Source organism: Populus nigra, chromosome 8 (genome assembly GCF_951802175.1).
Source record: "Populus nigra chromosome 8, ddPopNigr1.1, whole genome shotgun sequence".
Lineage (NCBI taxonomy): Eukaryota > Viridiplantae > Streptophyta > Magnoliopsida > Malpighiales > Salicaceae > Populus > Populus nigra.
In genome coordinates this window covers 16336669-16354211 of record NC_084859.1, presented here as the reverse complement: position 1 = coordinate 16354211, position 17543 = coordinate 16336669, and the positions used below count along the sequence as shown (strand labels likewise).

The window sequence follows — 17543 nt, the reverse complement described above, 5'->3', positions numbered from 1 at the left end:
AAGAATATAAATCAAAAGTTATTTGAGATTTCACAGGACATAATTTATTTAATTAAAATAAATTTCCAACACGGATTATATGAACACCCGTAATTGTTCTCCTGCAAACATACTAATTTGAATCAAAGCTACCATAACAACCACTGATCTGGAGTCTGTACTCCTAATTCGTAACTGAGGAGATTTCATCTGCTAAATGTAATTAGGTCTGTTAGTACTCTTCACATGTTGGTAAAGTCATGGGTTGAAGGCTGGTGAGTATTGGCCATGGGGAGGGCCTGAAAGCAAGACCATCTAGTTCATGAGTCCATTAAAAGCCACCTTTCATTTTTCTTGCTATTCAGGCAGCATACACGGAATTTGAGTTTCTTTCTCATTTTCCGGCCAGGCTTGTGATCAAGGGACTCTGTTGATCGTTGGCTTCATCACAAGAAGCTGTTATTTTAAAACATGGCAGTGAACGTAACTTGTTTCGAATTCTCAGGTGTGTGTCCCCTTCGTTCTTAGACAATTTTTTTTTTGTTGATTTCTCTCGCAGCTAGAAATTCAGTTGATTCTTGATATTTAGGAACTGGGATCAGGGTCATTGCCTTTTGCAAACATCATGATTACATGTAGGCCCAACCCATAACTACCGGTGGACCCATTGGGTGATGGTGCCTTAACTCCTTATTCTTTATGGACCGTCGAAGACATTGACAATGAATACAAAATCATAGAAATCGGGTTTTAAGAATATTTTTGAAAAACATTATTATTTTTTATTTAAAATTATTTTTATATATTTTTCTGTCATTTTGATATGTTAATATTAAAAATAAATAATAAAAAAATATTATTTTGATATATTTCCAAATAAAAAATACTTTTAAAAAATTATATTATCATAATACCAAACTAGATATTGGTTTTGATAATTAAATCTATGATCCCTGCCGAGATGCTCAATATCTAATAATTAAGAATAACACGTTATCTTATATATATATATATATATATATAGCAATGTATCTTTAGATACTGTGTATATTGAAAAGAACAAAAATAAAGCTCCATCCATGTGACTTCTTTTACACTGGAGTGCAGGGCAAAGCAAAGGCATGTGGTCCGGCATAAATGGGTGTCTTTGTCCCCCCCACGGCCTCTCTCCTTCCTATTTTGTGGTGCCATGGGTGCTAGAAACCACCTTTCATTTTGCCCTACCATAAACATGATTACTTGCCTTTGACTCCTGTTTTTATGCTGGGTTTTCCATCTTTCCTTCCTTTTTCTTTTTGCTAACATGTTTCGGATGGAGAGGATGTCCTCCTCCGTTAAACGCTCCGGCGAGAAAATCAAACCCATGCATAAATAAAAATGGAAGCACTAAATCAACAGCGTTGTCTCGTCCGAAATAGATGCCACGTACAGTCCACGCAGCAGGAGGATAAAAATGATTCTCAGGCAGTCATCGCTAGTGATGATGATGAGCTAAATCCTCAAATGAGATCCTTCCACAGGTGACAATCACCAGACCAACACATGCCTCTGTGTCTTATACCCGCCAGCATCGTTGTAAATCTTATGTGATAATGACCAGCAGAGATCATGGTTTGGCGTGCTCCCATAAGTACACCTGGAAATTGGAAAAAAGAAGAAGAAGATTTACTTTAACTATAAATCCTCCCTTTTCCGTTTAGAGTGGTAAATATATTTTCACAATACTAAACTATAATATTCAATAATATTATTATAATTATTGTCATCATCACACCACCATACCATAACTACCGCTCTAAACATCATTTTATTATTAATATAATTACTATTTTATCAACATCCCGTAATAACTTTTCATCACCCGTTAACCAAAACATTTTTATATTAAGTCAAAACACCAATATCATTTTTACACCAATAAAGAGAGTTTGTTGAAGTAGAGAAAGATGTTGAGAGAGTTTGTTGAAATAGAGAGAGAGAGAGAATATACTTTTTTTATTGATATTATATTGTTTTATTGATTTTTTTATTTTAAATTATTTTTTAAACTTATTTTTGACATATTAATGTTAAAAATAAAAAATTTTAAAAATATTATTTTAATATATATTTTAAATAAAAAACATTTTAAAAAAATCAACTATTGAATTATTTACTTCCTTTCATGAAAAAGAGAGCTGAGCACTGAAAAAACAATTAAAATATCGAGAGAATAAAATAAGGAAAAAAAAAAAACACTCTGAGAGAGAGAGAGAGAGGCCTTTAGGCCTTTAGAGTCTCTTCACTTTGGAGATGGTGTTATCGAATCAAAAGCCGGGACTCCTATTACCACCATCCCTTAAGGTCATCTCCGTCATCTCACTGTTGATGCTCTTCTCCTCCTCCGCCGGCGGCGGTGCTTTTTGGAAATGGATCGTGTTCGCCGAAGCTAGCACCGGAAACACTGTTGGTGGCGTTGGCGGTGGTTTATGGGGCGCCGCTACGTCTTCTTCCAGTGTTGGTGTAGCCATCGCTGTCACGGCCATGGCCGGTATCGCCTTGGCCGCCACCGTCGTCTATTCTCGTAGGTAAAATAACAAAGTCAACAATAAAAAAACCCTGAAGTGTTCGAATAATTGACACTCTAATTCAAAACTTAGATTAACCGTCGCCAAAGAAACCCTAGATAGATATATTTAGATGTTGATGCAACAGAAACCGTTAATGAGAGCCTTAAGGCGAAGCCATACTCCTTTTTCCACATCTTCTTCGACGTCAAACTCCTCCTCGTCACCGTCACCGTCATCATCATCATCGTGGATATATTTGAGATCAGTTTTATTAGTAGTTGCCTCCTCTTCGTTGTCCTCATCATCTTCCTCCTCACCAGCTTCTACTAATCGGTGAGTTCTTCAATTCCTTTCTGTAAACTTTTTGTTTTTTTTCCCAAATCCAATCTTAGTCGTCTAAAAATGACCCCCTGTGCGCTCTATGTTATTCTATCAAGCTAGTTTCTTATTCTTCCTGCTCGTTTTACTTGCCTTTTGCTGTCTTGTTATTAGAATTTCGGAACAGTTCTTGAATCTTCGATGTGCAATTAAAGAATAAATTCGAAAGTGTTTAGGCCTCGTGGAAGAATACTGTCCCTCATAGAATTAGTTGTTCAATGTAGACTCCCATCTAAGAAGGTAGTGGAAGCAAATCGTTAATAGTATCTTTGGATGCCATATGGGAAAAAAAGAATTTTGAGTTGTAATCGGTGGTTTGGGAATATATTTTTTGTAGATGATTATCATTGAATAACTGATCTTTTGTTTCTTCTTTTTTCTTTGGTTCAGGGGTAGTCTTAAATCGCCTTGGTCGCGTAGGAGAAGAAAACATGCGCTTTTACCAAAGCAATGGAAAAGTTTATTTATGCCTGATGGGAAATTGTGTGATGGTGGTGTCAAGTTTCTGAAGAAAGCCCGAAGTGGGGTATGATGCAATCTCCACTGTGACTGATATTTTGACTGTTTTGTTTAGTTATTCATTAAGTCTTATGTTGTTAGTTATATTTCTGATTCTGTATTTCTAACTGCTGAAGGAGTGTTAATTTTTCTTAAACTCTAATGCAGGGTGTTGATCCAAGTATTAGACCAGAGGTTTGGCCATTTCTCCTTGGAATGTAAGTTCTGTTTTAAGTGGCAGTTTGTATTTGATTTTCTTAGTATTTATATACCAGCTATATATTTTTTTTTATTTAGGTCTCTTATTTACTTGAGTTTGCTTTCTGAGGGTATATTTATAACCAAGCAAAGTAGCAACTTTCCATCAGTGCATTTCGTCATTAAGTTTTTTGGGCAAAATCATGAAAGGCAGGCCAGGAACAACGTGATTGTTGGCGACACATTTGCTAAATGCAAACATACTCATAGCAATGTCCTTGACATGTATAATTTTCCTATTTGGAATGTGTGCTTGCATTATACGCTATCATTTTTCTGATTGTCCATCCTAGGAAGCTTGTCCCTTTTGTTTTGTGTTCATTTATTGTGATGATGTATGAGCACTGCTCTTTGTATTGATGTTGAGTTCTTTTCAACAGCTATGATGTGAACAGTTCCAAGGAAGAAAGAGATTGCATTCAAGATGAGAAAAGGTATCATAATTCTCTTCCTGTACAGTTTTTAGTTATAGATGAATGCTTTCTTTTCCAAATTCCTTGTAATCATGTATTTTCATTTCTTTCCCTAGTCAAGTTCTTATATATATTTGCAATGCAGAAAAGAATATGAGAATCTACGGAAACAGTGCCGAAGACATCTCAGATGCAATGATAGGAGTTTTAAGGCCAAGCAAGCTGTTGGAATCAGCAGTGCTGAGGTTAGCGGGGACTCGAGTCAAGTTATGGATTTTCCTGGATTAGAAGATGTTAATAGTACCAGGATGACACCTTCTGCTGAGCAAGGCAACTTATCTGCTGAGGATTCAGATTTCCCTGATGAAGCTCCTCAGGGCTCTGAATCAATATTGGAAGGAGGTGATGATAGGAGTGTGGTCACCTATGAAGATGGCTTGGCTGGAGAGACGGAGTCAACTGATTCCGATTCCTCTGAAGAACCAGAAATTGCAGAATCTTTTCTTGCAACTGAATTTACAGGTGAAAATGATTTTGATTTGCCTTCTCAGGAGAATTCCTCTCCCTTTGAGACAAAAAGCAGGTTGAACTTGCAGAAAGATGAGGATTTTGCCACATGGCAGAGAATCATGCGTGTTGATGCAGTGCGGGCAAATGGTGAATGGACAATGTACTCTCCATCTCAGGCAGAAGTATCAGAGATGAAGGCACGACGATTGGCTGAGAGTGTAGGGTTGCAGGACTATGATCACTTGGAGCCAAGCAGGATCTTTCATGCTGCTCGCCTCGTCACTATCCTCGAGGCATATGCACTTTATGATCCTGAGATTGGTTACTGCCAAGGAATGAGTGATTTACTCTCACCCATTATTGCAGTGATGGAGGAGGATTTTTTAGCCTTCTGGTGTTTTGTGGGCTTCATGAAGAAAGCTCGGCACAATTTCCGTCTCGATGAAGTGGGAATCCGGAGGCAACTGGGTCTTGTTTCCAAGATAATTAAGTGCAAGGATAGCCATCTCTACAAGCACCTGGAGAAGCTTCAAGCAGAAGACTGCTTCTTTGTGTACAGAATGGTGGTGGTTCTTTTCAGAAGGGAGTTAAACCTTGATCAAACACTCTGCCTCTGGGAGGTGATGTGGGCTGACCAAGCAGCAATACGGGCAGGGATTGCCCAGTCTGCCTGGGGGAGGATGAGGCTAAGGGCCCCTCCTAGTGATGATTTGCTGCTTTATGCAATAGCAGCTTGTGTGCTGCAGAGGAGGAAACTGATCATTGAGAAGTACAGCAGTATGGATGAGATCATGAGAGAATGCAATAGCATGGCCGGTCAGTTGGATGTATGGAAGCTTCTCGATGATGCACATGACTTGGTGGTCAACCTGCACGACAAGATTTAAGAAATAATTCTTCCTTTTTCTTTTGCTCTTCGTAGATTTCCATTTCGTCCTTGTTGCTGTGCGCAGATCCCTTAAAAAATAAGGGATCTTCGGATCACTTCAACTCCTAGCTCGAAACAAAAGCAACTGATAGGCAATTTGTTTAACGGGGTAAATTATGGAATTCTGAATGCTGTGCCCGCACTCTCCGTGAGTGATAGTGGCATCAATGCAAATTTAGCATTTTGATCTTCCTTTTCAACTTGGCTCCTTTTCTTTGCAGTTTTTGTATCTTTCGTTTCCAAAGATACGGGCAGACAATTAAGCTCAATGCTTAAGCTCTTTATGAATGCCTTAGGATCACTTCTTGCCCAAGATTGTTGGTAATGTGGATCTTGGGTGACGCAGACAGAAGCATGATAAGGATAGTAACAACACAAAAAAGACTAGAGTTTTGGCAGAAAATAGGATTATCACAACAGAAACCCTTAGTCAGTTTTATTTCTGAATTAAACTCAAATAAGTTCTGCCTCACTAAGCCAAAAATAAAACACAATTGGGCATAAAATTTAGAAAAATCAAGAAAAAATAATAAAATTTGTTGAAATAGTATCTTTGAGGTCTAATTTAGGGGTCTCGCTTGGTTGGTTACAACTAACTAAGCCTTCTATAAAATTAGATCTTGGGAATCTCTTAAAAAAATGAGCTTCATTTAATAGTTAGAGCTTCATTTAATATTCAGATCAAAAGTTATGATTTTTTATCATTAATATGGTGGTTTGGCGTAACCAAATCTCTTCTTAAACTCAATTGTATCTCTCTGATCTATAAAAACATCTTCTAAGCTATTTACATTGTCATACCATAACAAATACGAATCTCATCAAAATTAAAGGGAAAAATAAAAATATGGAGTCACCATGTAATAATTAAAGAAAACTAGGAGTTCTGAAATGGAAATTAGTTTCATAGTTTCATATGGTGGGTTAGTTGTGTTTAAGGAAAGATTGGTGTCGCTCTTATTATATCATTTCAAACGAAAAGTTATATTTGCCATGTGTTTTATTCTAAATTTACTCTACGTATACTATTAATTGTCTAAATTCATTTCTAAGCTTATTCATGATTTATTTAAAAAAATAACATCAATTCCTAAGAATAAGAGACTCATCGATAAATGAGAATTTTGACATTCATTTCTAAAAATAGATGATTTCTTCAATTTTAAGAAAATTTGGACATTGATCCCTAAAAATAAATGATTTTGTCGATTTATAAAAAATTGATGTTAATCTTTAAAAATAGATGATTTTGTATATATTTTTTAATTTCTTTATTTTAAAAACAAGATTTAATTTCAATAAAGTCTAAGATAAATCCAAAACGTAAATTTTTGATTAAGCTAATTCTTTCCTAATCAACAAACCTAGATAAACAAATCAAACCCTAAAAGAAAAGGTTTCAAGCATCTTCTTATTCATTCATGATTCATTTAAGTTAACAAAACATTCATATAATCCATGATTCTTTGTGTTTGTTATAATCAAGGATATTTAGCATAAACTCTAATGAATAAAGCAAATAGAACATGTACTATTTAAATTAAAGCGATAAGAAACTCTAAAGAAGTGAATTTTAAGTCTTCAAAACATATATTTTCAAGTTAAACATGACATCTAAAGAATAAAACCCCTAAATTATAAGAACCCTAAATTGTCATATTTTCCCAATCAAAGGACACAAATGTTTTCTAACCATAACAATGGACTGGAAATTGAGAAAATTGACATTTTTAGGATTTAAAAGCATCAGTAAACATAACATTTCATATCCAAACTTCATTCAAAGAAAGAAGAGAAAGCTTTCATGCCACATTTTCTCATGGATCAAACATTAACACTTTTTTCTTAAAAGGTGTCAACTTCATAAGCATGATTTACTTCTAAAAGGATTGTTTGGCTTAACATAAACATAAAAAGGTCTTCATTATTGACTCATAACAACCAAGCTTAGTTCAAACCAACTAAACAAAACTATAATCATCCTTTTTTATGGTTTTCATAACATAAATAGCTAAGGAGCTTTCATGTTTTATGGTTGTTAGTCCCTCACCACCCGATTTTCAGACTTCCATCACCCATATTAACTTAAAAACGTGAATACAAAATCTTAAATTCATAATCATAAGTCAACCTTCAAGCAAGGTCCCTTTGGTAGGCTTTTACCCAAGATATTCTCATGTTTTGAATACCTTAGTGTTATTACTCAAGTTTTATTGACATTCAACAACTAAAACTAAGACTAAATGAGATCCATTTAACTATAAAAAAGGTTAGGAGCTCATATGATTGTTGTTGTTTTTACACGATTAACTTCATATACCAAGCCACCACCACAAATTAAAAATGTTACTAGAACCACTCATGGTTTCTATCAATCCCTGAAGATACTACTGTTGTCCCAGAATTACGCAAACTATAAATAATCCTAGAAGATCAATCAACATGAAGGTTTGTTGCTTTAAATTTTGTCCTTGTTGTTTTATGTGTTTTTTTATTATCATTTAATTAAATAAGATATTGGTTCCCATAAACAACATTACTAAATACAATTGAGTCTATGACTTGTGTTATGAGATTAAATATCTTCATCCAAATCTATCTCTCAACTTTTATTTTTTTATTATCATTTAATTAAATAAGATATTGGTTCCCATAAACAACATTACTAAATACAATTGAGTCTATGACTTGTGTTTTGAGATTAAATATTTTCATCCAAATCTATCTTTCAACTTTTCAGTTCAGTCTTTGATTAAATATTGTTTAGCTTTTACTTGATTTTCACATAAATAAAAATATTTTTTTTTCTAATATGTGCAACCTTACATTATATTTTTTCTTTGATTTTTTTAATCGTTTTCATGTATGTGTCTATTTCTATTATTGTTTGATTAAATAAAAAAAATTATAATAAACAAATTTATTAAACATGATTCGGTATATAACTCATATTGTGAGATCAAATATCATGATCTACATCTATCTCTTGACTTTTCCTATTTAGTTTATAGTTATCATTAATGATTATTTTTTTACATTTATTGACACAAATAATTCTTGATTTGTTTAATTAAATGCATGAATAAGCTTTTTCGATCTATGATTATGATTTTTTTATGTCAAAAAACACTTTGGAAAAGCTTGCATCTTCATTTTCTTCGTTGAAATAAAAGATTATCTAACTCGTGGAGATAGACCCATTAAATAACTATTACTTAATGCTTGCATATGAAATTCTTGGAATGGTTTTTTTTGCTTAATTTCAATCTCCTACATGTAAAGTGTGCTACTGTTTCTGTCATTAGATCTTATTTTGTTGGTGATAATAGTGTGCAAAGTTTTTATTGTTAGTTTTATAAGTGGTTGTTTGTGGAGAAAGAGGTTGAAATGGTAGTTGGAATGATGATTATTTGAGGAGAAAATTGAGGAGAGTATGGGGTTATTTTGGGTGTTGGACTACGAGAAGTTGGGTTGTGAGATGAAAATTATAGTTTCAGTTTGAAGGATGATGAAGATGAGATTGGTTATAGTGTGGTGTGGAGAAGTGAAAGTTTGAAAAAATTAAGATTGATTTGTGTGTGAATATTTTTTTCTCTAGACAATGATCACAAATTATGTTGTGAGATGAAAGGATTGATGCTAAGTACAATGATGGGGAATATTAAAAAAGGCGCTAGAGTTGTTTGATGAATATAATATCTATGGATTTGAGAAACAAGTTTGGTCTTGAGTGGAAGAGGGGTTTTGTTTGCTTGATTAGTTTTGGATTTTATAACGTGGGTGATTATTATTTATGAGTAGCTAATGTTGTTCTTGATTTCCAGTATTATTAATTAATAAGCGTTGAAAAGAAAACGATTGGTGAAGGGAGGTTTTTTTTGTTTTGGATTTTTAGGGTTTGTATCTTAGATTTTTTTTATTTTTAATATCTTTTATTTTTGTAATTTTAATGCTACAATGATTTTTTAGTTATTAATTGAAATATAATAACAATTTATATAAAAATCAATATATTTTTTTTTTGTAAATGTAAAATGTTATGAAATTATAAATATAAAATTTAAACTATATTTCTTAAAAACTAAAACTAAAAATAAAAATAAAATAAAAAATAACTGAAATAGAAGAGTGTCATAGTAATTTTACTTTCACGTTCGAAGTTTAGACCGGCCTCGCTCGGTGAGCCACACATGCCATAGAAGTGAGGAATCTATTCGACTAGTTTATCACTAGCGGGCTTAGTTTCAATTTTTTAAAATCCCATACCCTAAACAAACAAAATCCAAAAATTCTGGAGGCCCATAAAAGAATAGTCTAATTTTCCTTTTCCTTTCTTCTCTTCTCTACTGTCCCCCCACCCTGTCTCTCTACCCCCGACCCCCCCCCGTCCGAACCCACATTCCACTTTACTCAAACAAAACAGAAAATCCTTTGAACCACCTCCAATGACTCCCGAAGAACCCGAATTGAAAAATGGACTCGAACCTAAACCCGCAACTGAACAAAAACAAGATCCGGAGCTAGAGACAATGGTAGCACCGGAATCAAAGCCAGCACCGGAACCAGAACCGGAACCAGAACCAGAACCAGCAACAATTCACGTCACGAGCGCAGATCCTGAGGCAGAGGAGCCAAATGAAACCGAGATCCAATCAAACGAATCAGAGAAACCTGAATCGAACGAGCAAAATGCGAGTCGTCCTGCTGAGCTACAACAGAACAGAACATTCACGATGAGAGAATTGCTCACTGAATTAAAAACCGAAGAAGGCGACGATGCGGCAAGCACTCCTCTCAGGTTCGGTTCGGTTTCTACGATTAATACATTTCATTGTCAAACGTTTCAATTCTTTCGCTTTCACGCAATACACGTGATTAATGAGATCAGATTAGATTAGATTAGATTAGATTGCGTGTTATTTTAAGTGTCTTTCTAGATCTTACCGTAAGATTCTGTAACTGTATCATGCCTGGTAGATGTGAAATTTTGTTAGACTTCTTAGCGTGTGATTTTTGAAAATTTGTTAACAGTCAACAGAGCACACAGCAGCAGCAGCAGCAGCAAAATAATGCGGCAATGGAATTGATTGATAGTGTTACCAGTACTGATGAGGAAGGTCGGTCGCGTCAACGTGTTCTCACATTTGCTGCCAGGAGGTAATATATTCATTACTCAGCCTTGTTTTTTGAGATTTAGATGCCTTATTATTGATTGTTGTAGAATTTTGCTATAGGTATGCGAGTGCTTTAGAGAGAAATCCAGACGATTATGATGCGTTATATAATTGGGCATTGGTTCTTCAGGTATGTGAAAAGAAAATGCTTCTATGAAATAGTAGTTATCTTAAGCATATTGAGATTTTTTTTAAAAAAATTAGAATCTAGATTGATTAATTGTGTTGATGTGATTGGCATCTTGGTTTGCAGGAAAGTGCAGATAATGTTAGTCTGGATTCTACTTCACCTTCCAAAGATGATTTGCTTGAGGAAGCTTGTAAAAAATATGATGAGGCTACACGTCTTTGCCCAACACTTAATGATGTATGTTTTGAACCCATATGCTAAATGATCCTTTTGAATGTCTATAGATCACGTTATGATGAGGATTCTGACTTCCTGAAATGCAAAAGTGAGATAATAAACTGAAAAAAACTTGCTGGCTGCTTTGAATTCTTGCAAGTGATTATATTTAATATTTATCCATTTGAGCTGGTTTCCTTTTCCTGGCAAAGAAAAGGAATCTTATTAAATAATGAGTAAAATAGAATTGCTAAAATTGAGCATTTGCATGAGGGCCATGTGGTAATAATTACTCGTTACAGATACTTCTCAGATCACTTATGAGCCTACACACCATGGTGGGTTTGGAAGATATGCGTTAAGATAGCATTTATTCAATTAAATTATTGATCTATTTTATGAATACATGGATTGTGTTAAAGATTCAATTTTTTTTTGATTTCAAACTCTTTGTATCCATGTTTCCTGGAAAAAAAACTAGATTTAATTGCATCTATGTATCATTTGAAAACGATAATATTTGTGGAAAAAGATATGATTTCGAGACTTTACTCACCCAAAAGTTTGGTGTTATTTTATTGACAGGCTTTTTACAATTGGGCTATAGCAATTTCTGATCGGGCCAAAATGCGTGGTCGTACAAAGGAGGCTGAGGAACTGTGGAAGCAGGTTGGTATATAATATTGTTTCACCAATTCAATTTTGTTGGTTCTGCTTTTGTGTGTGCACCAAGTGAACATGCATCTTTGTATCCATTTTCCCTTCTGCGAAATCATGCTATCATGTGATATGATAGGCAGTCATTCAGGGTATGCGACCTTTATAACTTGCCAGGAGCCATTTATACTCAAAGCAAATTCCATTTTTCCTTTCCACCTAACCTTTTCAAGCATGCTTGATTTTCTTATTGCTATGTCCTTCATTTACATGCAGCTCTGCTCATATTTTCCTTAAGAAAGTTATTTTTAGAGAAGTGAAATTTACAATAATCTGCTTTTTGCAGGCAACGAAAAACTATGAAAAAGCTGTCCAACTTAACTGGAACAGCCCCCAGGTATTTTTTTTAATTAAATTCTTAAAAGTTCTTTGTTGTCTCATCTGAAACCAAGGTCCACAACTTTCCCATCTGTTTGTAACAACCTTCTACTGCTGATTCCAATTGTTTATGAAATCCATTTCAGGCACTCAATAATTGGGGACTTGCTCTACAGGTACTTTATGTCTCCTCATTCAACACTGTTTATACTTCTTTTCTCCCTGCAAGAACTTTTGTTGAGCTTTTGTTTCTTTTAAATTTTGATACTTTGAGATGTTCTGGTATGTGTGGTTGTTCTGGGTAGTTTAATTTGATGCTGTATTGAATTTTGCAATTTTAGGAACTCAGTGCAATTGTTCCTGCAAGAGAAAAACAAACCATTGTGAGAACTGCAATTAGCAAGGTACAGAAAGTCATTTGGAGATGTTAGAGTGCTTGGATGAATATATAGGACAAGCAGCAAAGTGATTTTGATTTTGGTATGTCCTAGGAATAGGTCTACTTGTATCTTCTGTCCTTATGATCCCTTTTGCTTGTTTCTAATGCAGTTCCGTGCAGCAATTCAGTTGCAATTTGATTTTCATCGAGCAATCTACAACCTCGGAACTGTTTTGGTTTGTTTAATCCTTTCCATCCTCATCTGTAATATCATTTTGGTTTGTTTAATCCTTTCCATCCTCATCTGTAATATCATGTTTCAACTGTGATTATATCTGTTTTCTTGCTTTATTTCATTTGTAGGTTAAGACAAGATAATTGACTGTCTTTTCACCTCCTCCCACAAATCAGTGAGTTTAAATCCTAAATATAAATGCTTTTTTTTGGCAGTATGGGCTAGCCGAGGACACATTAAGAACCGGGGGAACACCCAATGCTAAAGATGTTTCCCCTAATGAGTTGTATAGCCAGTCTGCTATCTACATTGCAGCTGCTCATGCATTGAAACCAAATTACTCGGCAAGTGTTGCACAGTTTCATTTTTATTAAACGTGCTTGTTTAAATTCTGTGATACAAAAAGCATGTAGCCTCAGAATTATAATTTCAATTAGCCAAAGGATTATAATTCAAAGCTAAAATTTATTTGATTCTTTACAGGTATATAGCAGTGCATTGAGGCTTGTGCGTTCCATGGTCAGTATTGCATTTTCTGAATTTATGGTTGTTATTTTATCCTAAAATGCCTTCCTCATGATAGCTAACTTCTTTCTCAGTAGTTATGGCTTATGAGGCCTGTGTTATCTTTTCTTGGACTTTTGATATTAGGGTGGGACATGTTCTGTGACCTATGTGAACTCTGTTGTTGTCTTGAATGGTTGACCATTTCCTAAACCTTGGATTATCTACTAGTTCTTATGCTTTTGGTTTTTGCATTGTTGCCCAAATCTGTGGCTTGACCCCTAAGCTGCTGTTTCAGGTTAATATGGGCACATAAAAAACTGAACTTCATATCCACCCTTTTCATTGCAAAATTTTGGATTCAATCAATACCTCCACACTTGTGTGTTGTGGTTGCCAGATACTTTTTTTGATTTTATCAGAATACATATTTCCATATTGCAACCAATATCTTTTCTGCCTTATTACTACTTATGACTGGAACTCCTATAGCTCCCCTGATAAAATGCAAGGCATTTTGACTTGAAAATGAATTTGTTTTCATAGGTCTTTCTCTATATATTTGAATTTTAAACTGGCTGGAGAAATTATTCTTTACAAATTAAATCTGATCAGACCCAATTTTTTGACAGTTACCTTTACCATATCTTAAAGTTGGATATCTAACTGCTCCGCAAGCAGGGAAACCAATTGCACCTCACAATGATTGGAAGAGATCAGAATTTGTTTTGAATCATGAAGGGCTTCAACAGGTAAAATCTAATTTGTTTTGTAATTGTGGATGTCAAAACAAATTAAATGGATCTACGTTATCTTACCTCTCAGAACATCACAAAAAAAAATCATGGCTTTATTTCATTAAGAAGAATTTCCATGTCAGTTATCCATAATGTTGCCAACTTTAGTTCCTTGGAATACATCGTTCATTTCCTGAGCAGATTAGCAAATCAGAGCAAAAACAAGTTCGCCGGAGCCTCTCTGGCAGACCATCAGATGTATCGAATAGTGACAAAAAGGCTATCAAAGTCGAGGTTCCAGATATTGTTTCTGTATCAGCATGTGCTGATCTGACTTTGCCACCTGGTGCGGGCCTCTGTATAGATACTATTCATGGGCCACTTTTCTTGGTAAGCACCATTTCTTTTTAATTTTTCTTTGAAATATGCCTTTACAATCAGATGATTTTGACTTGCTTTCAGTGTTCAAAATAGTTAATCTTAGCCCTGGAGTGATCATGTAGTGAGATTTGCTCATTTGAAGAGCATCTGTAGCTCTATCTAGTATCTCCTTTAATATAGCATCGATTCATTTGGCATCTATGGTTTAGGGGATGGATAATTTAATAATTTAAACAAGCTCAGTTGTCAGCATGATAGATTATTAAAACAGGACAGGACAGGATATAGATGACTGGGATATAAATTGGTCCTCTTCTCAAAATTCTTTTCCTTTTCAGGTTATATTCACGATTATTAGAAAGATTTTTTTTTCAACTTTACCGTTCTTCAGTGAACTGTAATCATTTTGAGGGTCTTTTTATCCAAAAACTGGGGATAGAAGTTATACTGTTTCACACCAAGAACCCATGTTTAAATTCTGCCCATTGATCAGGTTGCTGATTCATGGGAATCCCTGGATGGATGGCTTGATGCAATTCGTCTGGTGTACACAATCTATGCACGAGGCAAGAGTGAGGTCCTAGCAGGTATCGTAACAAGCTGATTGCAGTTATGAATTGTCTGCTTGAACGATGCAACCTTCTTCTGAAGATGTATGTATGATTCATGTATTGAAATTGGGATTTGGTCATTTTGAAATAAGCTGTATATGATAGAATTTGTCATAGAGATGCACTTTTGTAAAATTTTCTCTGCATGATCAAGTGTTGCACATCAATTTTAGTTTTGGGTGGCTGGTGAGTAATTTTGATGCGTAACATTACATACTGAATGAGTTGGATTCGTTGATTTATGTTAGGCACGTGTTTTGTTTTAATCATAACATTGGCACTACAAATGTTTTGAAATAATATCCCAGTATATTGCATTTTTCTGGCAATTCCAATAATGATGTATAAATGAAAGCATACCATGATTCATCGAGTCTCTTAATTTGCAGTGCAATATTCTGCCTGAAGTCTTGGATCCTATAGCAAGGGAGAGAGAAATTTGGAAAATTATGGAGATCTGATTGATTTCCGTGTTTGATTTAGAACTTCACCATTGTGTAGGATTAGTTCTCAAAGATTAATCTTTGGTTTGATGCATAGAAAGCTGTTACCTTCATCACGCTCACGCATACATCTCTCTTTTCATGTGGTGGTGCGTGAACATAAAATGGGTGCTGCCATTTACTTGTTTGGCATCTCCTGTGTTTGAGTGTCTCTTGACTGAAAAAAAAATTTAAAAATTATTAAATTGATTTTTTTTAGTGTTTGATGTATTGGTGTTAAAAATAAAAAAAAATATTTTAATGTATTTTTAAATCAAAAACACCTATTTGTGTTTGTGGCGGTAAAGTGTTTTTGCATAAAAATAAAATATTTGTGCTTTAATTTATTTGTTTTTGATATTTTTAGATTGTTTTGGTATGTCAGTGTTAAAAAAAATTTAAAAAATATATATTTTTTATATATTTTTAAATAAAAATTATTTTAAAAAATAAAAACTAGCAATATCCTTTCGTATTTAACAAACTTAAAGTTCATATATAGAGCAAGTTTTTTTCTAGGAAACTACAAATATATTGCGAATGGGTGGCTTTAGTTGGGCCAAAGCAAGAACAGCTTCAGGAAGAGTCCACAGCTCTTCTCCACAGATTAAGCCCGAGGCGACAGCGGGAACCTTCAACTCAGCTTTCTTGGTGTTTCGTTTATGGCATACGAAAACAATCAAACTTCCAATACCCATATCTACTGCAGGTAACGATGGGAGGGGTGATATTGCTTAATATTGATTATTTTTGTATAGATAATGAAACGGGCTAGTATGCCTCTCAGCAGGTCTTAATAAAACATGAAATGAAAATTAAAATAAAATAAAATAAAATCTAAAATTATGGTTTAAAAAGTACTATTATTTTATAAGTGGACAAACAACTAATGCTTCTTTTTTAGTAATTTTATTACCTTAAATCTTTCATTTGATACTCATTTTTTTCGCCAAGTACAAATTCTATCCGATCTAATTATCCTTTGCATTTTATGGGAAAATTAAAATCTTACTTGTAAGCATATACTAGCAAATGTACCAACATGTTGCCCCGAAGTCATTGATATATTTTTTAAAAATGGCAACATGTTGCCGCGAAGTCCTTCGATATAATTTCCATCTCTCCACGTGATGGCTAGGCCTGCACTTGTGCGTCGAGGCCAAGTGTTCCAAGCTCGGCCTTACAGGCAAGTCAGGCGAGATGTTGTTGCTTGTCTTCTTCTCCAGCAATTTTAAGTCGCGAATCGCTAGAGCTCTGTCCCCAAAGTCTATTTTTGGTACTTTTGATTCATTTTCAGCCAAATACACATTCCAATTATCCAAATTAACAAAAACTAGTTTAGAAGATATTTTCACGGTAGTTTGTGAGCGAATAACTTTTTATTGGAACCGTGGTTTCATGTTTTTGCTCCTCCACGTAAAAAAAAAAACCTTAACACTAGCTTCCAAGAATATTTTAGTATTTTTGTAGTTTACTACAATCTGCAGAACCACAGAAACCACTTAAAGATCATATCTTTTAACATCTGGTTCACTCTCCTTGTTCTTTCTTAAAGCTTGCCATGTTTTCTTAATCTACCCTGAAGCATATCATCGTCATACTGGTTACGTGCTTAGATTCAGTCTTTCCTTATCCTTTCTTAACAATTCTAAAACCGAATTCTTACCTCCCCTGTGACTAAACCAGATTGACCGGTGTGCTGGAAGAGCCGTGCTGGTCATATACTGCAATCTAGTGTCTCCAGAGGCTTCGTTGCACCAGCCTTGCGTATTCAAATTATTAGCAGGCATCACACGTTTGAGGCGTAATAAGATGCGCTCAATTTTGAGCACTCGTGATACCTAAAGGGGTTATTGTAATTTACCCAAGAAAAAAAAAAGAATTGTTCATGTACTGCAGAGATAGCAGGACTGAAAACAATGCGGTTTCTATTTTCAAATCCAAGCAGCAATAATCACAGGGTTCTTACCAGTCAAGCTGTTTTTTGGTAGAACGTAGCCTGGGTCATTTGTGCTCCCGTCGAGGTCCAAATTTTAGCAGGATAAATCGTGAGAGAGATGCCTCCATTCAGCTTAGCAATTACCCAAACATTGAACTTCCGTCCGTTTGCCATTTATTTACGCAGTAAGACGCTCTTTTAACCAAT

The 17543-nt window shown here is 34.7% G+C and overlaps 2 protein-coding genes across 3 annotated transcripts; both read left to right on the top strand.

The window, feature by feature from the left end:
- Positions 1-2164: 2164 nt before the first annotated feature.
- LOC133701860 (rab GTPase-activating protein 22) lies at positions 2165-5713 on the top strand. Of its 2 annotated transcripts, none has more exons than XM_062126000.1 (5): positions 2165-2546; positions 3297-3432; positions 3573-3622; positions 4043-4096; positions 4221-5713. In XM_062126000.1, the coding sequence occupies exons 1-5, from the start codon at positions 2272-2274 to the stop codon at positions 5470-5472; spliced, it is 1767 nt and encodes a 588-aa protein (XP_061981984.1). In that variant the 5' UTR covers positions 2165-2271; the 3' UTR covers positions 5473-5713. The 2 variants fall into 2 exon arrangements, with proteins under 2 accessions (XP_061981984.1, XP_061981985.1); XM_062126001.1 differs by having other exon boundaries at positions 2404-2861.
- Positions 5714-9853: 4140 nt separating this feature from the next.
- Positions 9854-15109, top strand: LOC133701897 (protein HLB1). Its single transcript, XM_062126071.1, has 14 exons — positions 9854-10311; positions 10545-10670; positions 10748-10817; positions 10941-11054; positions 11619-11702; positions 12037-12087; positions 12215-12244; positions 12410-12472; positions 12618-12683; positions 12898-13026; positions 13166-13201; positions 13819-13938; positions 14125-14313; positions 14798-15109. Exons 1-14 carry the CDS (start codon positions 9959-9961, stop codon positions 14906-14908), a joined length of 1542 nt encoding a protein of 513 aa, XP_061982055.1. The 5' UTR covers positions 9854-9958; the 3' UTR covers positions 14909-15109.
- Positions 15110-17543: the final 2434 nt, after the last annotated feature.